We start from the raw sequence: 26,357 nt of genomic DNA, 5'->3' as shown, positions 1-26,357 counted from the left end.
CTTCTGAGGTCCCTTCCAACCCTGATATTCTATGATTCTAAGTGTTGTGTGAAAAAATAATTTCCTTTGATCAGTTTTCAATTTCCCACTTCCTTTTAATTTACCTTTGTTCTTGTATGATGAGATATTGAGAGCTTCTGTTCTCTCTCTTTTACCACATCAGCTCTTGTCTCCTTTCTAAGGTAACAATCACAATATTTTCAATCCCTCTTCATGAAAGAGTTTTTTTCATGACACTAATTATTCACCTTGTGAAGTTTTCCTCCTCCTTCAAATTCCCTATGGGAAGGTAGAATCTGTTCCACTGGGTTTTTAAATAGGGAGAGAGATTTCAGAGATGGGCCTGAATAAACCCTCAAATCCAAACAGGTCGGAACTTTACAAAAGTTGTTAACTTTCTGTCTTAGACCCATCTCTAATTCTAACAGCAATAAGTTACGTGACTCTGTGCATTGTTAGATCAATGGTGTTTACTAGTTGGGTGACTGATATTACTTGGCTTTCTACCTCTTGTCTCATAACACACATAAATAGGCACCACTGGTTGAACAACACAAATGGTGTTAAACTCTTAATTGAATGGAATATTTACCTGCTGATGGTGGACCGATTAGAACAGCTACAGCTTCAGCCAGAAGCACCAAGCCAATGGCACTGGAAAACTTCTGAGTACCAACAATAGCCATGAGAACTTCAAACTGAAGAGCACCTACCATTCCATAGGAAATGCCAAAGAAAATGCAGAAGACTGCCAGGCCACCATAATTGGTAGACATGGAACCCATGAGATCTGTAAAACCATTAAAAATCATAGCAAAACTAAAGAGATAAATACAGTGTGGTCTGACCCACTTCAGACCAGCTATCACTCCACAAATAGGCCGGGCAAAGATATCAACGAATCCAAGAATGCTCAGAAGAAAAGCTGATTTAGTATCTGGATATCCCAAATCCTTGGCATAGCTCACCACAAAGACTGGAGGCACAAAGAGGCCCAGCACCATGATGGAGGCAGCCACAGTGTAGACTAAAAAACCACCATCTTTAAAGACACTGAAATCCAGAAGCTTTTTCTTTGTTTTCTTCTCAGTGAGTTCTTTGGCAGCTTCAGATTTCTTCGGAGGCTCCAACGGCCTCATTAATGCCCCACAAACACAGCAGTTGAGCAGCATTCCGCCCAGTATAAGAAATCCTCCTCGCCAGCCATACTCATGTTGCAGTATTTGCCCCAGTGGAGAGAGGGTACAAAGAAACACAGGGCTTCCAGCAGCAGCAAGCCCATTAGCTAAAGGGCGGCGTTTGTCAAAGTAGCGATTTAACATGATGAGCGATGGCTGGAAGTTGAGTGCCAGACCCAAACCTAAAACAGAGAGCACACAAAAGTCAGGCCTCAGCTGCAGTGTCTATATAAAAATCTCTACAGTTACAACATTCTTTGATTCACAAATACGAACAAAAAACGGTCAGGCTTCTCTTTTGTCAACTGGAGGAAAGATTCCAGAATAAAAAAACATTAAAAATGTTCCATTGTAATATTATTCCTGCATGCAATGGCTAACATAACAGAAGAATTAACATTTGTTAGAACTAGTATGACTAGTTCCTTCCAGGTTGATTTGGGCTCTTCAGAGAGGCCCATTATTGAGGATCTAATGCTTTCGGTGTTTGCCATTGATACCAGTGCTAACATCAGAATCTGAGATGGAGCTAACCTGCATATTGTCAGTCACTCACATCTACTTACCAGTAATGACACCTGCAGTGAGATAGATCTGAATGATGCTGGTACAGAAGGAAGCTGTCACCATCCCCAGCGAAGCAAAGAGCCCTCCAACCAGCATAACTGGACGACAGCCAAACCAATTGACGCACATGCTACACAGAGGACCTGAGCAAGAGGAAGGAGAATATGCTTGATACAGTAACCAGGACAATCCAATTTCTCTATTGATTTAATCTATATATTTGCATTTCTTCCCACGCTTCGTGCACATCTTCAAGCAACTCTGATGGCACCATCTCCTCTCTGTTAACTCTCCATACTTAGCACTTTGTAGCTTCAGAATGCTGTGAAACTTTCTTTTTCTACTGAGGATGATGAAAAGGAAGTTACAGAGACTTTCTCTTTATAGACATGATGGATGTACCCAGGGAACTGACAATTCATATGTTGCTCCATAGTTAATTTTTTCAAAATGCCTGTTTTGCATGCAGATTAACTATAGGAACTTAAGACCTTTCCTTCTAATGTGAATTTTATTTGTCTGTTTGTGTCCCAGACTACACTGTTTTTAAAACAGATATAATTTACCTGTTCCATAAAGCATAGCCAGTAGAATGGAAGAGATCCATGCTGTGTCACTGTATCCAACACCAAACTCCCGGATAAGCTCTTTAAAGAAGACACTAACAGCCTTTGGAAAGGCATAGGAAAATCCAGTGATGACAAACCCTCCAAAGAGAACGGCCCAGCCCCAACCCCCATCAGGGGCTTTGACACCAGATGGAGCATCATCAACCACCACAGCTCCCATAGTGAAACTGAATGGGTTGCCTAAGAAATAATAAAAATACAGTTACTAGAATCCATAGATACATATCAAAATGATAATCCACTCAAGTTTATTCCACAGGAAGGAGGTGTTGTATATGCAGACACATGAAACCTGAGAACATTCTAAATATAGTGGCTGAAGATTTGGAAACAGAGTTTTTTTTGTTCGTTTGTTTGTTTTCCTAATAAACAGAAAATCTGTAGCCATTACGCAGAAATGTAATTATTTGGTAGAATTTTAAATGGATATACATCACAGATCCCCTGAAGCTAAAATACAGAGGATTTCAACCAAAACTATCATTTTATATAGAACTAAGATAAATTCAGCATTTCTTTGTTTCTCTTTGCATATCATAAACACATTAAGCCCACTTGCTACACAGGAAACTCTGCTTTCCTTATACTGCAAGGACTGTTTGTCAATGACCTTACAAGACCTTGATGCTAGCAAGGAAGGGTGGTTCAGTGCTTAGGGCAGTAGCCTAGCATTTGGGAGACCAGGGTTAAAGCCTCTGCTCTGCCACAGACTTCCTGTGTGATCTTGGACAAGTCACTCTGTGCCTCACTTCCTCATCTGTAAAATGGGCGTGCTAGTACCTCACATGGATGTTGTTAGGATAAATACTTTATATAACTTTTGAGGCACTCAGATACAATGGTAATGGGTGCAAGGGAAGAGAAATACAATAGATTAGATAGACAGATCGACCTATATTGGTGACACACCTGCAGGCAATTTTCAAAGAAGAAAAAACAAACAGTTATCATAGCAACTGTGATTCTTCAGTAGGATTGAAGGAAGAAACTGCCTCCCCATACTCACTGATCTCAGATTATGGGCCTGAGAGTGAGCGAGAGGATGAACAGTGATGCTGTCAACTGTGACAAAGAAGCATCGAGAGTTTGAAAGGAGAGAGGGCCTGTGGGTAAGGTACTAGGCTGAGACTCAGATCTGGATTCAGTTCTTAATTCTGCCAGACAGTGCCTCTGTGACATTGGGCATGTCACTTAAACTCTTTATGACTCAAGTCTCTATCTGTAAAGTGCAGATAATACTGTAGTCAACCAGGCCTTGGGGCTGTCAGGCCTAGTGGTTGAAATGAGCATTTTTCCTGCTGGTTACAGCTGGGTCCAGGGTGGGCAAAGTTCAGGAATGAGCCAAGGGTCAATGCCACAGGGATAGAAGCCAAATGCCAGAGCTGGAAAGTCAACCAGAAGCATAAACCAGAGGCAGAGCTGGAGATTGAAACCAGAAGTCAGAAGCAGAGGGGAACAGGGGCTGCAACAGGGACTGGTAGCAAGTTGGAGCAGAGCTGGAACAAGAGCAGGTGCAGCTGTGGGCATAGTACGCACTGAGCAAGCCGCTGATTTTTATTTTTGTCACATCAGCTTCATCATACAAGACTATGACATCCACTTGTTTCATTCATTTTTAGCTAAGGGTTTTTTTGTTTTGTTTTAAATATATCCTTTCACTCAGGCTAGGCTCCTTAAGGACATGTAGCATGGCTTTTTTTGCACTATTCCATTTCCCTGACAGTCTCACTAATCTCTTTAGGGAAAAAATCAAACTGCACAAGGAGAACATTATGCAACACTATCAGAATCCACAGTATTTCAGGAATAAAATACAACCATTGTAAGTGACAGACACCTAATAAAAGTTTGCCTAGTCATACTGTCTCCCTCCTTGGTTATGGTTATGATAAGGATTTTTTGTTTAAATGGGGGAAAAAAACAACAAAAATACATAATTCAGTCCCGCTGCCCATTCTCTCTGCAGAATTCTGCCTTCCTCCCTCATACATTGGGTTTAATCACTGGATAGGGGAAAGACTTTTTGTGGGAGCCTCTTGTTAGAATACTTGAGGTACCACAGTGGTTCATTAATTAATTTAAATTCATTAGTACCCACTTAAAAAAAAAAACCTTGTCACCAAATAGATTTCCATTCAGGTGAACTGTCAGAGTGCCCACTCTCAAGGGAAAGTCACAGTAAAACTATAATTTATCTTGTATGGTATTATTGCATTATATGGGCCTGCTTGGGGTAAGTGGTATATGATCTTACATAAAAGTGCTCAAAATATGCCAGCAGATTATGCTGAAGACACAATAACCCTCTTAACATTCAAATTATGACAGAAATTTTGAGTTAAATGTCAGATAAGCTACAATATATACTATCAGCATCATTGCACTTCACAAAATTCAAGATAACAAAGCTAAAGAGCCAATTAATAAAGAAGATGGAAACTAGTTCAGTCCAAAAAAGTGTTCAGACACCTGAATTTAGTATCCTACTAAAACAATACACTGAAACTTTCTAGCCCTAAATAGCTTTCCCATAGGAGTTTGTTTTATATGCATGTCTCAGGGCAAGTTATTCTTTTAAAGGCAGGCATAGGTCCACGCCATTCTTCCTCCTAGTTCTGACTCTTTAAGGACATGCAGTATATCTGTATCCATTTTAGGTGCAGTATATTAGAGAGACGAGCTGGGTGAGGTAACATCTTTCATTGGTCCAACTTCTGTTGATGCAAGACACAAGCTTCTGTTGAGAGAGAGAGAAAAGCTTTTGAACAAAAGTTGGTCCAATAAATGATATTACCTTACTCACCTGGTCTCTTTAAGGACAGGCATTCTGGGACTTGTAGTTGCATGAAAACTCATATGACAGCAGTCTTTAAAAAAGGCTTCCCAGGAGCTACAGGGCTATTATGCGTCGCTCAGTGTGAGGGAGACCCAGGCTAGAAACCCATTGATGGGAGCTGATGGAGCAGACTCTTGAGGGAATCTATCTGGAAGAAGATTGAGGAAAGGGTTGGGGGAGAGGCTTAGGAGGATGGCAAGCAAGTGCTTTGGAGATAAGTGAGCAGGAATTATTTTTTAGGTGGAGTGGACAGCAGCTTCACAGAGTCTAACCTAGAGGGTGGGTTGCCAACTGTCATGATTTTATTGAGAGTCATGTGATAGCTAGTGTTTTTCTTAAAGCCACGGTTCTGGGAATCGAATGTCAGAATCTCAACTTTTAATTTCAAAGAGTATGTTTATAGCTGTCATAATTGCAGAGAAAAGCTTGAAAACAAAAAGGCTAATGGCTCAAAACCTAGACGGCAAATAAGACCCAACATTTCCTTTTTTTTTTTTTTTTTTTTTTTGTTTTCTCTCCCAAATCTCATTATTTTGGGGCCTAATTAATAATTTTTGAAAGCTAGGGATTAGCAATGCTGGCAGACTCTCCTATACACCACGCAGAAGAGGTGTGGAAATGCCTCCAGCCATGGTGGGAGAGCTTAAAAGAGAAAGCCTTAGACCACAGAGAAAGACTGAAGTAGTGTTTCGTCTCCATTTTCCTAGAGTGAAAGACTGGTCAGACCTCCCTTTGGGGGTGGGGCCCTACACTTATTTGGACATATCACTCAAAAAAATCGCCCACCCACCAAATCACCCTACCAGGCAAAGGAAATCTGAAGTGGTGGAGGAATCTGCATGCCAGAGAGGTAAGATACCTATTACTAAGCAATACTTCTGTTCTCTTATGAAATATGAGACAACAGCGATTTCTGATCCATTATGCATTTTGTACTTGGCTCACCGTGCCTTATTCCTGATAAATGCACTTCAAGACCAGAGTGTGTAAGCCTAGCTATCTTTTTGGCACAGACTTGCTGTCTAGACAGCTGCGTGCTGAATACATCATCATTCTTAGTCTGAAATTAGTGTCCTTTCTATGACATTTAGACCAGCACTCTGCTACTTGGAAGAAATAATTTAACATTCATGTTCCAGAAATAAACCTGGCAGCAATCACCACTGATCTATTTCACAGGTCTGTTCTTTAAGGAAAGCTAGCACCACACTCCCCCGCACCCCCATCCCCTTTTTTGGTGGGTGGGGGGGAATTCAATGGCAACAGATATCTGGTGTTCAGGAAGTTGTGTATCTAGACCCTAAAACCAGTATAATACCAACAGGCTGTGAATCATAAAACCCCAAGAAACATGGATGCCAATATTTTTAAAGGAATTTGCTTCCTCAATACCTTTTGAATGTTTCGTCACTTTTATTTAGGAGAATAAGCCCCTGATCCTTCAAACACTAAAATGTGCTGAACTTTTACTACTGTGAGTAGTCCCATTAAGTTTGTCTTACACACTTAACTCTGAAATTTTGGAATGGAATTTCCATCTGGAATATAAATTGAAAAATTAAAGAATCCTTTGTGGAAGAAAGAAAACAAAATGCCTTATAGTGAAAGACTAAAAGGACTCAATCTGTTTATTTTATCAAAAAAGATTGATACATTACTTAACAGTGTATAAGTACCTGCATGGGTAATAAAGGACTCTCTAATCTAGAAGAAAAAGGCAGAACAAGGCATTAAATATAAACACACACTGAGAAATCTCATGTGTCCAAAAAGAAGTTCTGGAGACACTAGGATACCAAAGATGTACGTCACTCAGGGCCATGCACAAGGGACAAGCAGGGGCACACTCTCCCCCTCCCTCCCACAATAATCAGTGAGGGCCCAGAACACCAGGCAGGGACAGCGAGCTCCTGCAGCCCCAGGGCCCCTCCAAAAGCAATGAAATTTAAATTCCAGCACATGCCTGGCTCCCTGACACTGGGGTACATATAGTCTCTTCACTCCTGTTGACTTTACTGATAATTAATTTTGCACAGCAAATTAAAATTCATTAATGTATTTAAACTTGTTGGTTTAATACTTTTGCTTAATAAAACCATACACCATTCTGTTTCAGTAAATATATTGCCATTCATTTATTTTGTCGCAAAATTAGGTGATTTGGAATTTGTTCCATTTATCATATAGGTTTCTACCAAAATATTCTTCTTGAACAAATAGTCAAAGTTGGATTGTATTTCCAGTACATCTGCTAGATAAGTTAGCTTCCTGATTCCAGTGTCTTCAGGACTTTGGTGTGCACGTAGAGTGAAGTAACTGCAGGAAAAAGTATTGTTTCCATCATGACATTTTTACAGGAACTCAAGTTTACAAATGACAGAAAGTAACAGAAGAGACTTTTTCTATTCTCTCCCTTCCCTATGTGCTGTAGTATCTAGATACTCAACTTAAAAACACGTGGTGGTCCGTGGCTGGAGCACTCACTGGGAAAAAATTTTGGGTGCTGAGCACCCACCGGAAGGCCCTCTCCAATCAGTTCCCCCCACTGCCTCTGCCTACTGGCTGGCCCTGTAGATCAGCTGTTTCATGGCATGCAGGAGACTCTGGGGCAGGGGATGGGGCAGAACTGGTGGAAAGAGGTGGGGCAGGAAGAAGCAGGGTGGGGCCTTGGGGGGGAAGGAGTAGAGTGGGAGCAGAGCTTGGGGCAGAGTCAGGGGGTCGAGCACACCTCCCCCCAGCACGTTAGAGAGTCGGTGCCTGCGTCTGTGTTAAGAAAATGTTTTGCTTTCAATCCAGGGAAACATTGTAAAAGAAGGTATGTAGGAAGAAGCTAGTGACTTCAAATACAGTCCACCTGCCAATTGAAGTCTCTGCCAACAGATCAGTGCCTTGCCTTTACACAGTATAACTCCAAATTCATTCCCAAAGCCAGCTGCCAAAACCCTCAACTTCGTGCCCCAAACACTCTGTCAGGCTCTGCCAGTGTACGCAAGAATAAAATATAAGGGCCAAATTCTGTACTCAGTTACACTGAGATCAGAATTAGACCACAGGATACTTTGCCAGGGATAAGCCCATCAGAGTGAAGCCTTCGACACCCATTATGCAAACAAAAGATACAGTATTGGTGCAACTGATATGCGTAACGTTCCCAGTCTCAAAATCAGGAATTCTATGCTTAGCTGAAAGAATACCTGTTCCCTGCAGAAACATGAGCATCCATCCATGTGTTCACACTTTGTGCCAGCTGCTCACTTACATCAGGACCAGCATGTACCTGTAAACTTATTCTGATCCACAGTTGCACGGGCAGAAGCACAACTACCAGAACTGTTCATTGCATTCATATTGTAGGTGGAATACAGGTATTCTTACTTCTTTGGTTTTGCTTCACTGTATGAGGGATAAGAATGCTACATAGTGAGTCACAGTGTGTTTTGGTATTTCATTTGTATAAAACCTATGTATTTTTTTTTCCCCAGCCCTCTATCTAAAAAAACCTCATTGACAGAAATGGAACCAGGCTATCATTCTGGTAAAAATGGCAGCTCAGTAGAGGATGCTGCTGACCCGAGTTGTGCTGCATGAAGGTTCCTAGCGAAAGCAGTGTCTGGAAGCCAGGACCCCAAAATATTTGAATTTGGCAGCAAGAAAACACTTCTAAGTCAGTTACTGAAACAAGAGAACAATGTTCTAAACATCAAAGGTATCACAGATTGTGAGGGAGATGGACAACTATGACCTTGAAATCCTGGGCATCAGTGAGAACAGAGTGACAGGGGGGAAAAAGAATGCTTCAAGCAAGAGAAGAAACATCTCATCTATTCAGGTTGTAGTGCCACTTGTAAGCTCAGAGGGAGTAGCACTCATTAAGACAGATTCTGTGGGGGAAAAATTCACCTAATGCCTCATGTGTCAGATTTCAAACCAAATTCCTAAAGATGTCAATTATACAGGGATATGCTCTGACAGAGGAATACAGTGATGAGGATAAAGATAAGATCTATAAATGCCTCAAGTGTAATTGAAGGTATTGAGGTAAAACTGAATATGGTTAATGGAAAAATTGTGAAACAAATTGAAATTATTAAAAATGTTTGACAGCATAGTTGGAGTGAATCGGTTTGGGATGGTCACCTACCACAAAAGGAGTTCTGAACGCAATGTTACATCCTTAGTTGTATTATGTAGTATACAGATTGGTTTCAGAGTGGTAGCCATGTTAGTCTGTATCAGCAAAAACAACAAAACTGTTGGAAATCGGCCATCCTGATTATCACTACAAAAGTTTTGTTTTCCTCCTGCTGCTAATAGCCCACCTTAACTGATTACTCTCGTTATAGTTTGTATGGCAACACCCATTTTTTCATGTCCTCTGTGTGTGTGTGTAATATATATATCTTCCTACTGTATTTTCCACTGCAAGCATCAGATGAAGTGGGTTGTAGCCGATGAAAGCTTACACTCAAATAAATATGTTAGTCTCTAAGGTGCCACAAGTACTCCTCATTCTTTTTACAAATTGTTTGTTTGTCAGTTATGCTTTTCATGTGTTTTTGGACCAAAATAATGTATTTTAGATTGTGAAGCGTTCAAGAGAAAATGAGAATTGAAATGAACTTGTTCAGCAAATTAGAAGTGTGATAACAAATTTGTAAATAGGTCCTGAAATGAAATATAACCATAAGTAATATCTTCCTTTGAGGACTGGTGAGCCAATGATGGGAATGATGCCTGAAAGACAGGGGCAACATAAGGCAGGCCCCGTTGTTGGGAAAGAAAAGAAAAGCAGTGGAATGTAGGCTGTGCTACCAGGAACATGGCCAGCAGAGTAAATGCAGCCTAGAGCCATCAATCAAGCTGTCCGCTGTGTAACCTCTGTAAGTCTGCAATACGCGGAAGGGACTCCTGATCTGAGGTATGCATGTCTCAGGATCCTACTTATGGTTATGATTCATGTGAAAGATAACTGTTTTCAGGTAAACAGTTCTTGGCTGGTTGATTAGGTTAAACTAACAACAGCTCAGGCTCTGTGTTGTTAGGTAAACAAAGTAACCAATCAACAGTTCACATGGCTATGTATTGATTGGTCAATTGCTTTAGCATACACACTCTCCCAATTTATTGGAGCTATCTGCTGGTCAGGTTACGCCACCTGACTATGCCGAACAGAGGTCTGGTGTCTGTAAACCCACATCTTTAACAAACAATTACCTGTGTTCCAAGAGTCAATTTCCGTATGGATCAGGAGGTTAGCAGGCAGAACCCAAGGGATTACTACCACCTAGAGTAGGGGTGGGGAACCGCTGGCCCACTGCTTCTTTTCATCTGGCCTGTGGCAAGCCTCCGTACCATAGGCTGGACACCCCAGCCTTGGCGCTGCCCCACGGGGTAGCAGCCGCGAGCACCAGCTCGTCCCTGCAGCCCCTACGCGGAGGGGCGATCAGGGAAGCTCTGCACATTGCTCTCGCCTCCAGCACTGGCTCCGCAGCTCCCATTGGCTGGGAACCCGTGGTCAATGGGAGCTGTGGGGGCAGTGTCTACAGAAGCAGGCAACATGCAGAGCTGCCAGACCCCTCTGCCTAGGGACCAGAGCTGCTGGTCACCTTGGGGAGCGGAGCAGAGCAGAGCCAGGGCAGGCAGGGAGCCTGCCTTAGCCCTGCTGCACTGCCAACTAGGAGCTGCCTGAGGTAAGCGCCTCCCAGAGCCTACACCCCGCACCCCCTTCTGCACCCCAACCCCAGCCCAGAATCCCCTCCTGCACCCAAACTCCCTCTTGGAGCCTGCACCCCCACCTGCACCCCAACCCTGTCCCAGCCCTGAGCCCTCTCCCACACCCAAGCTCTCACCTGGAGCCCACACCCCAAACCTCCTCCTGTACTGCAACCCCATTCCAGCCCCACCCCAGAGCCCACACCACCAGCCAGAGTGACACCCTCTCCTGAACCCCAATCCCCTGCCCCAAGCCCACTTGTGCACCCCAAACCCCTTGGCCTCAAACCAGTGCCCCCTCCCACACTGCAAACCCCTTGGTCCCAGCCCAGAGCCTGCACCCCCTCATGAACCCCAACCCCAGCCCAGTGAAAGTGAGTGAGGGTGGGGGACAGCGAGTGTCACGGGATCCCCAAGCGATGCTCTGGAACTGCTCCCCACAAAGCCAGTCAGGACTTTGGGGAGCCTCCTATCCCACGGAGCAGACTGTCTTCAGGGCAAGAAGCTCACACGGCTTCACCTTCCTGGGTCTGATCTTGGAACATTCAGCATATGCCCCTCCATGCGCTTCCCACAGCGAGTCCGCCCAGGCAGGGTCCTGGGGAAGCCAGAGGGTCCTGCACCCCCACTTCACAGTCAGATGTGACTCTTAAGACAGCCAGTAAAACAGAGGTTTATTAGATGACAGGAAAACGGTCTAAAACAGAGCTTGTAGATACAGTGAATGGGACCCCTCAGCCAGGTCCATTCTGGGACCCAGCAAGCCAGACAACCCCGTCTGCACTCACTTCCCATCCCCAGTGAGCCCCAGACTGAAACCCCCTCCAGCCCCTCCTTTCTGGCCTGTGTCTCTTTCCCGGGCTAGGAGGTCACCTGATCTCTTTGTTCACCTTCAGCCATCCCCTTGCAGGGGGCAAGGGCCCCAGCGATTTGTTGCCAGGATACAAAGTATTGGCCATCTAGGCACACTGGAGACTTAAGAAATGCATAGGGGAAACTGAGGCACCCACACAGTATTCAGAGGAAACATTAAGAACAGTCCCACTTCATCACAGCAAGCAATGGCAGCGGGGAGAATGGAGTGAGCAGGGCAGGGCTGGGGTAGATCCTGGGTTGCTCTTAAATTCAAAAAGTTATCTTGGGCATAAAAAGGTTGGAGACCATTGAGTTAGAGTAATTTTTTATAAGATAAAAGCATCCTTTGATAGATAATTTGATTAACCTCAGAAACACCTGCCCCATATCAGTTACAAGTGGTTCCTTTCTTGACATCTGGACATTTCCCGAAGCATCACAAGTTTAGAGTTAAAAGGACACACAGTCTGTTATTTAACACCACGTGAACACACTATAGAAAACTTCCAGCTTACTAACAACACACTAGGGTCAGCTAAAGTTCAGGATAATAAAATGAAAGCCTTGTAGGACAACGACATTAATTTATCCCAAATAAAACTCTTTAATGTCGTTTAGCCAGAACTTGTAGCTAACACAGAAAAGATTCCGAGATATTTAGCCAAGAAATCATGAGTGTTTAACATTAAAAAAAAAGATTAATATTTACTAACACTGAAGAAAAATGGGACATCCTCAGAGAAAGTGATTCAAGCGGCAACCATCACAGTTAGATATTAAAATAGACAGCAAGAATTGGATAAACCAAGAGATGTGGCATCTCATAGAGGAAAGAAAAGCACTGAAGGGGAAAAGTCCCAAATGCTAAGACCAACTAAATATTGCAAAAAGTAAAAGGAGGAGTACAAGAAATCAAACAAAACAGTGAAAAAACACAATGAAAAATAAATGGAGATATGTTGAAGACCTAGCAGCTGAAGGTGAAATTGCTGCTGTGATTGGTAAACAACTCCGTGGTTTCCTATTGTCTAAAATCCTGTGTGGAAATTTCAAAACATGAAATGGGCCAATAAAAAAATAAAGATGGAGAAAAGCTTACAACTGAAGTAGAACAGAACAACAGATGAGTGGAGCATTTCAAATAAGTCCTGAGACAAGCTCTACCTCACCATCAGAATTCAGTTAAACAGGCAAATCTGGTCAACTTGACATAAACATTGGTCCAACATATATGTCAGGCTGGAGTCAAAAAGCTGAAAAACAACAGAAGTGTTGAGAAATGATAAAAATCACAGCAGCAATGCTAAAAGCACTGCACACTAACACCCTAATGAAACTGACAAAGCTGTTCAAGGAAGTTTAGGGGAAAAAAAGAGAACCCTTGTGGCCAGTGAAAACATAGGATAATTGTCAGAATACCCAAAAACGGTAATCCTAATGACTGTAGAAACTGAAGAGGAGTCTCTGTTGTAGGGAAAGTTTTCTGTAGTGTGGTACTACACAGGATGAATGAGGCAGTGGATTCAAAGCTGGGGAAGACCAGGCCAAAGAGATCTGTATAAAACCAGATTTTCATGTTAAGGACATCATAGAAGGGTGTCTAGAATGGCAAGCTCCCTCTATCATTTTAATTGATTTTCAAAAAGCATGTGACAACCTGCCTTAGGCATGCATTGTGGAATATTCTAAAGTCATCAACATCATCAGCCTATGTACAGTGACACAAAGTCTACTGCAAAAGTGAACACTCAGACAACAGCATGGTTCAGCTAGACACAGGTATAAAACAGGGCTGCATTCTTGCTCTCCTGTTGGTTGGCATTGCCATAGTCTGGCAGATGAAGAAATGTATTAGCAACACAAACACTGGCCTAGCATGGGTAGATGGCAAATGTTTAGAAGGCCTAGACTTTGCTAAGTATATCATTCAATTCAATAACAACCGCAAAAAGCTACAAAGCCAGAAACGTTGGCAAAAATAGCAGGCCAAAGCAAGGCTCAAAATCAGTTATGCCAAAACAAACATCCTTGAAATCTAGATGTCAAGCAGCAACATCATACTGAAAGGCAAAAAACTTCAAGAAAGTAGAACAGTTCATTTACCTGGGCAGCACCATAATAGCCAACAGAGATCTCAAGAAAGAAGTGACATCAAGGTTAAGAAAGGCATCCATAGTATTCACTACACTCAACAACACATGGAAATCAAATATATACAGTACCAAAACATAAAAGAATTTTTAATTAAAATATAATCTCAGTGCTAACATATGGCTATGGGAGTTGGAGATCTATTAAAGAGTTAGAAAATGAGATGCCTTTGAAAATATTGCCTTTGAAAGAATCTAGGCATTGAATGGAGAGACTTTACCAGCAAAGAGATCCAAGAAATTACCAACCTGCAGCTTGTTTTCATTAGAATTAGAAGGAAGTGTTGGACAAATTGTGACATGTACTCTGGATGCAAGACACAAACTCCCACCTGAAACTGTCAAGTGAAAACCACCTGGTGTAGGGAAACAAAACAGCCAAGAAAAGCCTTAAGAAGGCCCCTTATAAGATGGAGGGGTGCAGAATATTCGCTCTCAAGACCATAGAGCAGATGGAAGCAGCTGCTAATGACAGAGACGGATGGAAGAGACTTGTTACTGCCCTGTGTGCCAACAGTGACGTGAGAAGGCTGTACTAATAAATAAAATACAGGCCACGTCCTGGAAATAGTTTTATTTCCCTGCTTGCCTGGCTGTTGAGCCAGTGAAACAAACAGCAACTTGACTGAGCAAAGGTACTACTTGCAAGCAGGCCTGTCACATGTTGCCATCCAGCCCTTCCCTTACCCACTGAAGCCTCCTAGTGAGGACCTCCTGTCTTCAAGCCTGGTCTTCTGCATGTAAAATCAGATCCAAGGAGTATCAGAAAAGTTTCAATCAAGTAATGATGCAGGTGGTGGTCTGACAGTTGAGCCACCTGCAAGCAGCTACAGACTCTTCCTGGACCACTATATGCACTTCTCCTCACCTGCCCTTTATCAAAGGTGAACACCAGATTATGGCAGAACACTTGAGGAGGGGAGGAAGGGATGATAAGCTCCTTAAAGGGGAAATAAAGGACACTTATGACGCGGTAAGGGAGGATGGTGAAGAGAACAGATTGTGTGTGATTATCATGGAGGATAGGTCCATCAATGGCTATTAGCTAGAATGGGCAGGGATGATGTCCCTAGCTTCTGTTTGCCAGAAGCTGGGAATGGGTGACAGGGGATGGAGAACTTGATGATTCACCTGTTCATTCCCTCAGAAGCAGCTGGCATTGGCCACTGTCAGAAGATAGGATATAGAGCTAGATGGACCTTTGGTCTGACCAAGAATGACCATTCTTATGTGTGGGTCAGAAAGGTGGGCATAGCAGGGTGTGATGAAATGAAGAAACTGTCCACCAGTGTGGCACAGATTAAGGACAGCCTTTGAGCCCAGCTAGCCCACCTATTATACCCGCAGCCAATGTCAGGCCTAGAGGGGGTAGAAAAGGAGAGAGCATGGTCCAGTTCAGAGCTGACTGGTGAAGAGGTAGGAGCTGGCTACTGCCCCATCTGATTGGAAGGCCCACTCACTTGGCAGCCACCAGGGAGCACATTCTGTCTACCAGCAAAGGGATGCTGTGAAGGAGACCTAAGAATCTCTGGCAAATGAGGTAACTGGATGATCACACCCCATAGATATCGTGGTTTGGCTGTACCAAACTTATAGATGTCCTGCCTGAAGGAGCCTGGGAAAGTGGCAGGGTGCCACCAAACATCCATGAGAGGGCACCACGGGAGGCAAGCCACCCCAGCAAATTGGACAATGCGGCCATACCCCAAACTGAAAGGACTCTGGTAGGAGGTAGCCCAGGGCAGTGGATTTAGACTCCATGTTTAAAATGCCCCCTGTTCAGGAGTCAATTCCCCCAGGCACCTGGTGGAGTGGTAGGGCCAGGTCTCCCTACCTCCACTGCTTGACCAAGGAAACAAGTGGCCAAAAGTCAAGCACACAAAACACTAGCCTGCCTGGCCCTCCAAGCACTGTTATACTGGCTTTGGCAATAGGGGAAGGGGTGGAGGGAGACGTCTCAACTACTCTCTCCTAAGCTGAGCTATCCCCACCTCACCTTCTCTCCTTTCAAAATAAAACTGAGCAGTTTACAGTAAAAATCAGGGTAGAAGAAAATAATCCTTATACCACTCAATTCCTTTTACTTTTTTCTCCCAGTATCGGCCCCTCTCTTCTCTGTAGCTGGATGTCCAACGCCTTTAGAAAAGAAACATTTCCTATGGTCTCACCTTGTGTCTCTGATCTCCTCTCTCCTAGATTTTCTGTTTGTTTTTCGATCCTGTTACTACTTTTTCCCCTTGCCATACTGTCCCTGTGTTCGTGGCTCCCCTCCTTTTCCCTCTTCCATCCCTAAACTGATCTTCCCCTTGCTCTGTCAAACTCATTCCTTTTTTCTTATTCACTGTCAGTCCTTTGTCTCCCCCTCGTGCTCTCTCAACAGAGGCTCCCTGCCGCCCAGGTGTTCACTGCTGATGCAGGGACAGCAGCTTCCAGCAGATGGGGGAGATGTGACTGAGCAAGGCTCACTGTTCCCAGAACTGTGCCCCTATGTAGATCTAACTTTGCGGGGAGCAGATGGCTAGCTCAAGGGAAGGTCTGGTTCAATGCGGGAAGAGCAGAGGTAGGGCAATCCTGATGTGTATCTAGGGGCTGCCTACGTTCCCAGCAAACGTGCTATTCATTTGTCTGGACTAACCAGCGAGGGACAGTAGCTCCTTCCAGTTTGCCTGGGTTACAAAAAGCTGGGTAGAATAATGGATTTTTCTGAAATTTGTAGGAACAATAACTGAAATCAGGGGTAGTTCTCATTTCCTGGGGGACACACCCATCACATTAGGCTTCCTTTTGTCTACGTTTCTGGGGGAGAGGAGTGGCAAAATACAAAATGAATGAGCGTAGCAGTGAGGACAGGAAGAAAGGGAGAGACAGGAAGAATGGGGACAGGAGTGAACAGGGAGGAAATAAGGAACAGAAAACAAGTACAGATCTGAGAAAGAACAGTCTGGAGCTGAAGATCAGGAAAAGAGGAAACCCAAAGCACGTGCGCCTGCCGCGGGAGGCCAGGGAGCCTGTAACTGGGTGAGAATGGGCGGAAGCAGGGACGTGCAGTTTCTCCCACTCCAGCCTGGAAAAGGTCCCAGTTTTCATTCGCCGGAGCGGGAGACCCGGCTGCCTTCTCCCTCTTGAGCCGTGAGCCCCATCAAACCATCTCCACAGCCGCCGGTTCACGCCGCAGCGTCCCACCTTCCCCGGCCTCCCCTCCCCTCCCCACCCGCTGGTGCCTGGGATCCGCTGCCGCCCCAGCAGCTTGGCGCAGGGAGCGGAGCGCTGCTGCGGGAGGCTCCATGCCGGGCTCAGGGGCGACACTCGCTCATGCGAGTGCGCTCAGCAAAGGCACATCTGGCACTCGAGCGCCCGGCTGCACTGAGACGTGAAGGACGTGACTCAGGCAGACGGGAGCTGTTGCTACCGTAATTACGCCCTTTCATACAAACAGGGCTCCTAGGATGACCGGAGGATTCAGGGTCTCACCACAGCGCCCAGAGCTAACGTAATTACCAGAGAACCGCTCTCTCAGCCTCCATTATTCACACCCATTTTACTTCAATATACCCTAAATCTGCCTGTTAAAAAGAATACCAGCCTCTTTCCAATCACCCTCACCAAGCAAGGAACCAAACTTTCTAATATTATTCATATATGCAACATAATGGCAAATTAGTACCTATAGGTTAATTAAGATATGTAATGGTTTGTGTATAAACATAATTGTGAAAGGGATACACATACAAATAGCAGTCAGTAGCTATCACATTTGCTTTATTCTATATATGATCCGGTTTGCTTACAATCTATAGAATATAGATTGTAAGCATATAGAGTATGCTGAGTATAGAAAGACACTGCTCTACAAATGGGTTGAAATGGAGCATTCCAGGAAGTAGATTTTTCAGCCCAAGAATAAATTACACTTACAGTAGCTCTATCAAAGTAATAGGGACTCATCATATGGATTGATATGACACTTCCAGATCTCATATTATGTTACACAACAAGAGAACAGCAAAGACTCAGGGGGAGCTGGAACAATTTGTATAGTGGGGGTGCCGAGAACCATTGAACCACATTGGAAACCACTTCAAGCCAAGGGGTGCCACAGCACCCATGCCAACAATTGCAGATACAACTGACACTCCAGAAACTCCAAGTGGCCCTGTCTATGTTAGAAAATGAGCAATCAATCAATCCTCCTCTTGTGTAGTTATGGAGCCTTTGCAGAGCTGCCAAACCAGGTTCACAACCTTATTCAGAAAGCCCTTTCAACTCTGTTTGGTCTGGTCTGCGCAGGCTGGCTAACCATGTTTGTGTGCTTACGAAGAGGCACAGTCTTTGAAAATAGACTAGTTTTCTATTGTAGATGGTCCCTTAGGGTCCAATTTCCATAGGCGCTGATGATGTCCCACAATTTGAACCGAAGTCAACAGAGCTGCAAATACCCAGAATGTCTAAAAATCAGGCCCTTGGGTTCCATAGGGAAACAGAGCAAAATCAATTTACTCTTCTTTTGCCCCAAAATTATTAAAGTATATAGGCCTAGAGTTCAAAATAAAACAGCAATCTTAACTTTAAAGATTACATTTTTCCAAAACTGGCCTAATGATGGATTCACACATAGAGCGATGAGACAGTCGGATCTTAACCCATTGCTAATTCTCCATATTAACTATGAATTGATGTTAGAAGAGAAGTCTAAAAACTATGAGTCCCATCTCTTTAAACATATAGAGAAAACAGATAATGAGCGGCCTACTAGATGAATACCTTCCATCAGGGACAGTGTGTGTTACAGAGGAGATTTACTAGTCTCAGCCAAAACGTCCTTTCAACAGTAGTCACAACTCAGTGTTAAGATCTCAATGGTAACTGGTTCCTTGTCTAGTTCTTCCATTGTTGCTAGCACCAGAGGAGCTGTATTGGTGGTAGCAATGGCAGTGAAATGTTAAGGGGGAAAAAATCTAGTACAGACAAGAACTAAACTAACTGATAGATTGGAGATGAAACATCCTCTATTGGCAGGTTACTCAAATTGTCCATTACAGGGGTTCAAGCACCTTTCTCTGAAGTAGTTGACTCTGGCTGTCCTCAGAGATGGGGAGGGGAGGGGGGGAATATCAGACTAACTAGGCTTATGTCCATCTCCAAGGAAAGCTGGTCTCATCCAGACCAGCAATTCCTATATACCTATGTGTTATGTTTACACTAAAATTTCATCTATCAAAGAACTGCATGCTTTAGAATCATAGAATATCAGGGTTAGAAGGGACTTCAGGAGGTCATCTAGTCCAATCCCCTGCTCAAAGCAGGACCAATCCCCAGGCAGATTTTTGCTCCAGATCCCTAACTCCCGCCCCCACCCACGGATTGAATTCACAACCCTGGGTTTAGCAGACCAATGCTCAAATCACTGAGCTATCCCTCCAGCCTTTAGTAATATTACCCATGTTTAATCATATATAAAATAACCAAAAGAGAATGGGAAGGTTTTATATGCTTCTGCTCTCCAAATTATGTCTTTGCCTATTCCCTTAAAAAACAGTGAAGGAATAAATATGATGGAACATTAGCTGATTGTTTACAGCAATATGCAGGATGCTGTATGCATGAGAAGTGTTGGCTTACTGTACCCAAAAGGAGAAGCTTTGTAATATAACTTTTTTTTAAACAGAGCAGTTTTATGATTTGCAAGTCAGCCTGACACCTTTTATTGCCTGTGTAGCAATATGTCATGGTGCACAGATTTTTAAAATGTATTTAGATATTGGGCCACTCAGCGTTCCAAAGCCTAAGTCTCAATTCCCAATGAGTACCAAAAGGAAAGCAGATCTTTGATTAGTAGCAGTTGAGTTCAGGACCCCATTGTGTTTCTTGGTGCTATACAAATGCAAAGGAAAGATGGTCCAAACCTGAAAGTTAGGAGACCCAAGTTTAGTATATTAAAGATTGGAAATTGCTTAATACTATGGTGATGGGGGGAGGCATACAATACCTAGGTGGATAAAAGAGATGGTACCTACCCTGAAAATTTTAATCTAAACGGACAAGACAGAAAAAGAATGCATTATTATCCCCAGTTTACAGATGGGGAATGGAAACAGATATTAACTTCTCCAAAATCACATTGATCTCTATAGGGGTCATAATTTCCAATTAATTTTCATTAGACCTCTCCCTTTAAAGCAGCCCTCCTCCTAGTGATACACTTTTCAAGTCTGCGTAGTCAGCCCTGCAACACAGCATGAATACACCCCTATTCTGACACCTTACTTAACTACTTTCATGTATTTTTAAATGTCACATCTCAATTACTATAACTCACTCTTCAGTAGTTTCCCAGAATTATCCAGATCCAAACTCTATCTATTCAGTCTGTAAAGCGGTCTTCTCACTCACACAAACAACATCCTCAAAGGCTACCACTGATATCCCATCCACAAGCCCCTGCTAACTACCTCTGTGACTTTGTCTCTCCCCCATGTCCACTTGAGCCTTTTTTTCCTGCTAATCCTGGCTTCCTTTCCGCCATGAGAGTTGAATTCGTCACTTCTGCTCTTCTAAACAGTTTGCCAGCTTCTATCATTCCCCTTCTGTCTCTTGACATCCCCCAGTCTAATAAAACCCCATGCACCAATGTTATGCTGTCTAGCTGTTGATCATGTTCCACATCAGCACTTTCTATCACCAGTCCATTTCCTATGTCTGTTTACCTTCACACCATCTTATTGTGACACTTCCACTGGTGTAACTACAGGAATATACATGGAGATACTCATCTGAACAATACAATATTAAACTATATTGAAACCTTCCCTATAGAGAGGAAGCTGGATGCTGCTCCTTTTGAAGATAGGCAATGCTGATCATTACATCATCTGGGATACTAATGGGAATTACAGGAAGTACTTCTTTCTAAACACTGAGCATGTTACCACCAAATACATCCCACCTACGCTCCTCCAGAAACAAAACTATCTGGAGACCCAAATATAAATCTGGCTCAATATACTCAGAAGTGTTGACGTAAATTTCTTCATATCAACAGAGCTAGAAAGAGCAAGTATGTCAATTATTTTCTTAAACATTTATAGTTAAAGAAGACCCATAAGTCCAGCTATCACCCTATGAATCCTTAAAGTATAATTCTGTAAATAAGATGTCATGGATCTCTTAGCTTACTCACATTCACTAATTTTTATGTCAAATGTGCTTAATGTACAAGTAAGCAGAATTTTTCCCTAATGCCTGTGTTTTTACATCACATCCACCACCACTGTATCCAAGTGCCTTACTGTTAGAATCACAAACTCACCTTGGGAACTGATAGTCAATCCATGCCCTTCCTGTCTTTGTTCATAATCAGCTGAAGGCTAACTTATTAGAGATGTCCGCATAGCCTCACTGAAACTCCACTGCCTTCGGTATGTTTGTAAAGGTAGATATTACTGGACCTGAAACTAGAGTTCAGTACAGAATTGTGTTGATCGTACATGAGAAGGACTAGAACTAAAGTACATGTCTTACAGCTATGCTGGCTCTGCAGTGCTAAGGGTAATAAATAATATTAAAAAAGTCATAACTTCTTCGTAGCAGGGACTGCCTTTATTCTGTGTTTTTGAAGCACAAAAAAAAAATCAGTGCCAAAAAATAAATACTAACGAAGGCTCAAATCCTGCAAACACTTTTGCACATTTGATTACTCATACTGAACATCATGGGACTACTCAGGTACACAGAGTTGTTCACTTGCATAAGTGCTTGTAGGATCAAAAGCAGATATGACTGAATATACAGAAAGAGGTCTGTTGAGTAGGACTGTCATTTTACTCAGTCACTTTTCAGCATAGAAGTAAAGCTCTACTTTACAATGTCACAATTTAAAGTCTATGTGAATTTATGCCTCAAGAATATATGCTTCATTAACAATTTAAGAATGCATACAACTGATGTGAATCCTTGTCCTAAATTACTACTTCCAACTTAATTACAACACCGATATATTGCACTAACCCATACACACAGACTTCTGGTCCAAACTCTCTTTCAAACTGCTGACTTGCCATTACAAAATAATTGAACTACCACTCCATCAGACACAGACATTGCAAAACTTTAAATAACTCACTATGTAATTGTAAGAGGAATATAAATTAAAAGTTATCTGTATTCAGCATTCATGCAGTCAAACTCAATGTCTGTCTGTGTTCCAGGACCAGTGCTAATAATCTTGTCAAATGAGGAAATGGAACTGTTAAAATTTCAGTTTCTTGCTTTTGATTTTTTTAAAAAACAAAATAAATAAGGCAAAGCAATAACTCAGTGTGTGAACAGCCAATCCATTTGTTTGCAAAGTCAGTGTAGTAAGGAAGTTGCAAAGCAAATGCCCTGAATCTGTACAAAAAGAAGGACATACATGGGGCGGGGGGAGAGAGGGTGTGTGTACCTACCTACAGACACATCCTGGCTCAACCGGAAGAGGTTGAAGTTGTCTCACACTGATCACCAAAAAATTAAACACGAATATCAATAGCCACTTTTGAAAATATCAGGGGGTAGCCACGTTAGTCTGTATCCACAAAAACAACAAGGAGCCTGGTGGCACCTTGAAGACTAACAGATTTATTTGGGCATGAGCTTTCGTGGGTAAAAAAACTTCACTTTAAGGTGCCACTGGACTCCTTGTTACTTTTGAAAATGTCGGCCTAAGTAGCTAATGGTGTTTACATGCTGTGCTGAGATAATTTGTCTTCTTTATAAAGGGGAATATTGATAGGGCCCTACTAAATTCTAGGCCATGAAAAACACGTCACGGACTGAAATCTGGTTTCCCCCCGTGAAATCTGCTCTTTCCCTGTGAAATCTGGTCTTTTGTGTGCTTTTACCCTATGCTATACAGATTTCATGGGAGAGACCAGCGTTTTTCTCAAATTGAGGGTCCTGAGTCAAAAGGGAATTGGGGGGAGGGGGTGTCGCAAGGTTATTCTAGGGGCATCATGGTATTGCCATCCTTAGTTCTGCACGGCCTTCAGAGCTGGGCAGCCAGAGAGCATCAGTTGTTGGCCAAGTGCCCAGGTCTGCAGGCAGCAGCACAGAAGTAAAAGTGGCAAAACCATAACATGCCATCTTTACTTCTGCGCTGCTGCCGGCAGTAGCTCTGCCTTCAGAGCTGGGCTCCCAGACAGCAGCCACTGCTGTCCAGCTGTGCAGCTCTGAAGGCAGCTGCTGCCAGCAGCAGTGCAGAAGTAAGAGCAGCAGTACTGTACCCCCCCCCCCCCAAACATACAATAACCTTGCAACCCCTCTCCCCGCCCCACAACTCCTTTTTGGGTCAGGACCCCTACAATCACAACACTGTGACATTTCACATATAAATATCTAAAATCACGAAATTTTTTATTTTTAAAATCCTATGACCATGAAATTGACCAAAATGGACCATGAATGTGGTAGGGCCCTACATATTGTGCTTTACTCTGTTTAGTCTTCTATTAAACTTATTTTGCAGATTTTACATTTCATTGATTTTAAGAGGATTTCAGAATTTAAATCATGCTAAGATAAAATATAAGAACATAAGAATGGCCATACTAGGTCAGACTAATGGTCCATCTAGCCCAGTATCCTGCCTTCCCACAGTGGCCAATGCCAGGGAAGATAGGAGAGATAAAGGGAATTAAGAAGGGATGGTTGGATGGAATAAATCCTCAGCTCCCAGATCTAGGTATAAAACTATCAGAGGCATCACATGAAAACAGCAAGGAATGGATGGCAAAGGCATTTGAGTATCACATTATACACACCTCTTCAGTATTCGCTGGTGAGGGACATAGTCCTAGCCTCAAAGGAGAACTCTGGGAATAAACGTTCCCAAGACCTCAGTCTTATCAGCTGCATGGTGCAGTGCTTACGTTATAACCACGGAGAAATCCTCGGATTGTTCTACTCTCAGGAATAATGTAAAGAGTTAAAACAAAAAATTAGACAGAAAAGCCTCTTTCTTACCTTGTCCAACCCAAAACGGAACAAATCAACTTCCGAGGCTAATTTTGCATATTCATTGTCTCTGACTCAGACCGATGCATGCTGATATGAAAACGTGCCCTTCCCAGGCGCCGGCAGAACCAGATCGTCGGGAGGAGCGGGAGGGTGATCCCAGCTCCAGAAGAGGGGGAGCCGCAGAGAGCGGGGCCATTGGACACCTGCCGCGCAGATTGGGCACCGGAACATTTCGTGCCTGTGCCATTGCCAATGGAGACATTCTGTTCCCATCACTCACTGCAGGCGGACACCCAGCTCCCCCCCGTGTCTCTGAGCTCCCCAGGAAGCCCAGACTGTCTCCGCGGAGCGGCTCTGCAAAGCACTCGAAGCGCAAAACCTGGACAAAGGACGGAAGAGAGGATGCGCCTCCAGCTGGCGATCGTCCTCCGGCCCCTCCTGCTGCACAAAGGTGCCAGCCTCCCCCGGTTCAGCTCAGATGAGGCTTTTCCTGACAGGGTGGTCGAGTCCTGCCAATTACCAGGCTCCGCTCAGGAGCCTCCGCGCCCCTTCCTAGGCGCAGGAGTCCTGGAGTGCCGAGGGAAAGGGGATGCGCGGTGCGCTCCCAGCCCGGACCCCACCGGCCTCACGACCTAGCCCAGGCTAATCTGGAAACCTCAACCCCTGGGTTCTGGCCCGCGTCGGCCGGGATCTCTGTCCCGGTTCTGGAGCTGCTGATTTCACCGGCGTCCCCACGCGCCGGCTGCACCGCCAGGATCCCTCCTGGGGAGGCTCCGACCCGCAGGGGGGCTCGGGGAAGCAGCCGCCGCGTGCGCACCGGAGCGGACAGTCAGCATCCCGCACGGATGCGCCTGGCTCCCTGGGATTCACGTACCTGGGACGAGCCTGCGCCGGGCCGCCTGTGCGGGTCTCAATCCCGGTTCCGAGACCGACCCGACCTACTGGTTTCGTCTCGGCTTCCGGGGCGATTTAGCGCCTGTTACTCAGTAGTAGCAGGCGGCAGCCGCTAGTTCCGACCAACGTCAGAGCAGCCGGGTTCGGACTGCTGGCGGGTCCTAACGCCTCCCACCGACTTGTTAATTCAGAGCCAAGCCAGCCCCCGACCTGGGCCCACCCAAGCCACAGCCAGATTAGCCATAACGATCATCATAATATCCAGGGCTACAGATTCACAGCCACCCTGTCCCGGGCCACCTAACCAGAACCATCCGGGCAACAGGATCACTGCCAAAGGTCTGGGTACAAGCAGGTCCAGAGCCTTGGGTCCTAATACCCTAAATTCCCATGTAGAAGTCAAAGTCCTAAACTCCTCTGGTTTCAGGGCACTGGCTCCCACCTCATCCTAACAGTTTCCAAGCTCCAGGGACACACCGCTTTGGGTAGTTGGGGTACAGGACTCCTAAGTTTGCAGACTGGCTCTGACACTAGGGTGACCAGATGTCCCGGTTTTATAGGGACAGTCCTGATTTTGGTGTCTTTTTCTTATATAGGATCCTATTATCCCCCTCCCCCGGGGGTTAGGATCAAAATACAGGAGCAAGAAATATGGCTTCAAGTCACTTTTACCCCATACACTCTCTTGTTGCACTAAGCATAGCTCAATTAGAACAGAGAATCTGTCTGTTGCTTAACTCCTGTCTGTTACTACTGTGACAGATACAGATATGGAAACTTCCTGCAATATCCTGTATAAACCTTATTGAATTATGTTTAAGTATTTTAGTAAAAGCAACAATGAGTCCTGTGGCACCTTATAGACTAACAGACCTTTTGGAGCATGAGCTTTCATGGGTGAATACCCACTTCGTCAGATGCATGTAGTGGAAATTACCAGGGGCAGGTATATATATGCAGGCAAGCTAGAGATAATGAGGTAGTTCAATCAGGGAGGATGAGGCCCTGTTCTAGCAGTTGAGGTGTGAAAACCAAGGGAGGAGAAACTGGTTCTGTAATTGGCAAGCCATTCACAGTCTTTGTTTAATCCTGAGCTGATGGTGTCAAATTTGCAGATGAAGCTCAGCAGTTTCTCTTTGAAGTCTGGTCCTGAAGTTTTTTTTGCTGCAGGATGGCCACCTTAAGGTCTGCTATAGTGTGGCCAGGGAGGTTGAAGTGTTCTCCTACAGGTTTTTGTATATTGCCATTCCTAATATCTGATTTGTGTCCGTTCATCCTTTTCCGTAGTGACTGTCCAGTTTGGCCGATGTACATAGCAGAGGGACATTGCTGGCATATGATGGCGTATATTACATTGGTGGACATGCAGGTGAATGAACCGGTGACGGTGTGGCTGATCTGGTTAGGTCCTGTGATGGTGTCGCTGGTGTAGATATGTGGGCAGAGTTGGCACCTCAACTGCTAGAACATGGCCTCATCCTCCCTGATTGAACTACCTCATTATCTCTAGCTTGCCTGCATATATATACCTGCCCCTGGAAATTTC

At 44.1% G+C, this 26,357-nt stretch overlaps 1 protein-coding gene across 4 annotated transcripts in view; it reads right to left on the bottom strand.

The window, feature by feature from the left end:
- The window catches only part of SLC16A3 (solute carrier family 16 member 3), a 30,378-nt gene extending 4,770 nt beyond the window's left edge, over nucleotides 1-25,608 (bottom strand). Inside the window, exons 1-6 of one of the 4 annotated variants that reach the window (XM_030534864.1) lie at nucleotides 24,792-25,608; nucleotides 23,722-23,860; nucleotides 21,234-21,378; nucleotides 2,312-2,554; nucleotides 1,745-1,888; nucleotides 593-1,360 (exon numbers count right to left, since the gene is read on the bottom strand). In XM_030534864.1, coding sequence (XP_030390724.1) covers nucleotides 593-1,360; nucleotides 1,745-1,888; nucleotides 2,312-2,534 — 1,135 coding nt within the window. In that variant the 5' untranslated portion in view covers nucleotides 2,535-2,554; nucleotides 21,234-21,378; nucleotides 23,722-23,860; nucleotides 24,792-25,608. Of the gene's footprint in view, nucleotides 1-592; nucleotides 1,361-1,744; nucleotides 1,889-2,311; nucleotides 2,555-21,233; nucleotides 21,379-23,721; nucleotides 23,861-23,923; nucleotides 24,621-24,791 lie in introns of those variants that run through there. The other 3 variants (XM_030534866.1, XM_030534863.1, XM_030534865.1) reach the window with 3 other exon arrangements.
- Between the last annotated feature and the right edge of the window lie 749 nt (nucleotides 25,609-26,357).

This window comes from Gopherus evgoodei, chromosome 15 (assembly GCF_007399415.2).
Source record: "Gopherus evgoodei ecotype Sinaloan lineage chromosome 15, rGopEvg1_v1.p, whole genome shotgun sequence".
Classification (NCBI taxonomy): domain Eukaryota; kingdom Metazoa; phylum Chordata; order Testudines; family Testudinidae; genus Gopherus; species Gopherus evgoodei.
This window is presented reverse-complemented; position numbering and strand designations above follow the sequence as displayed.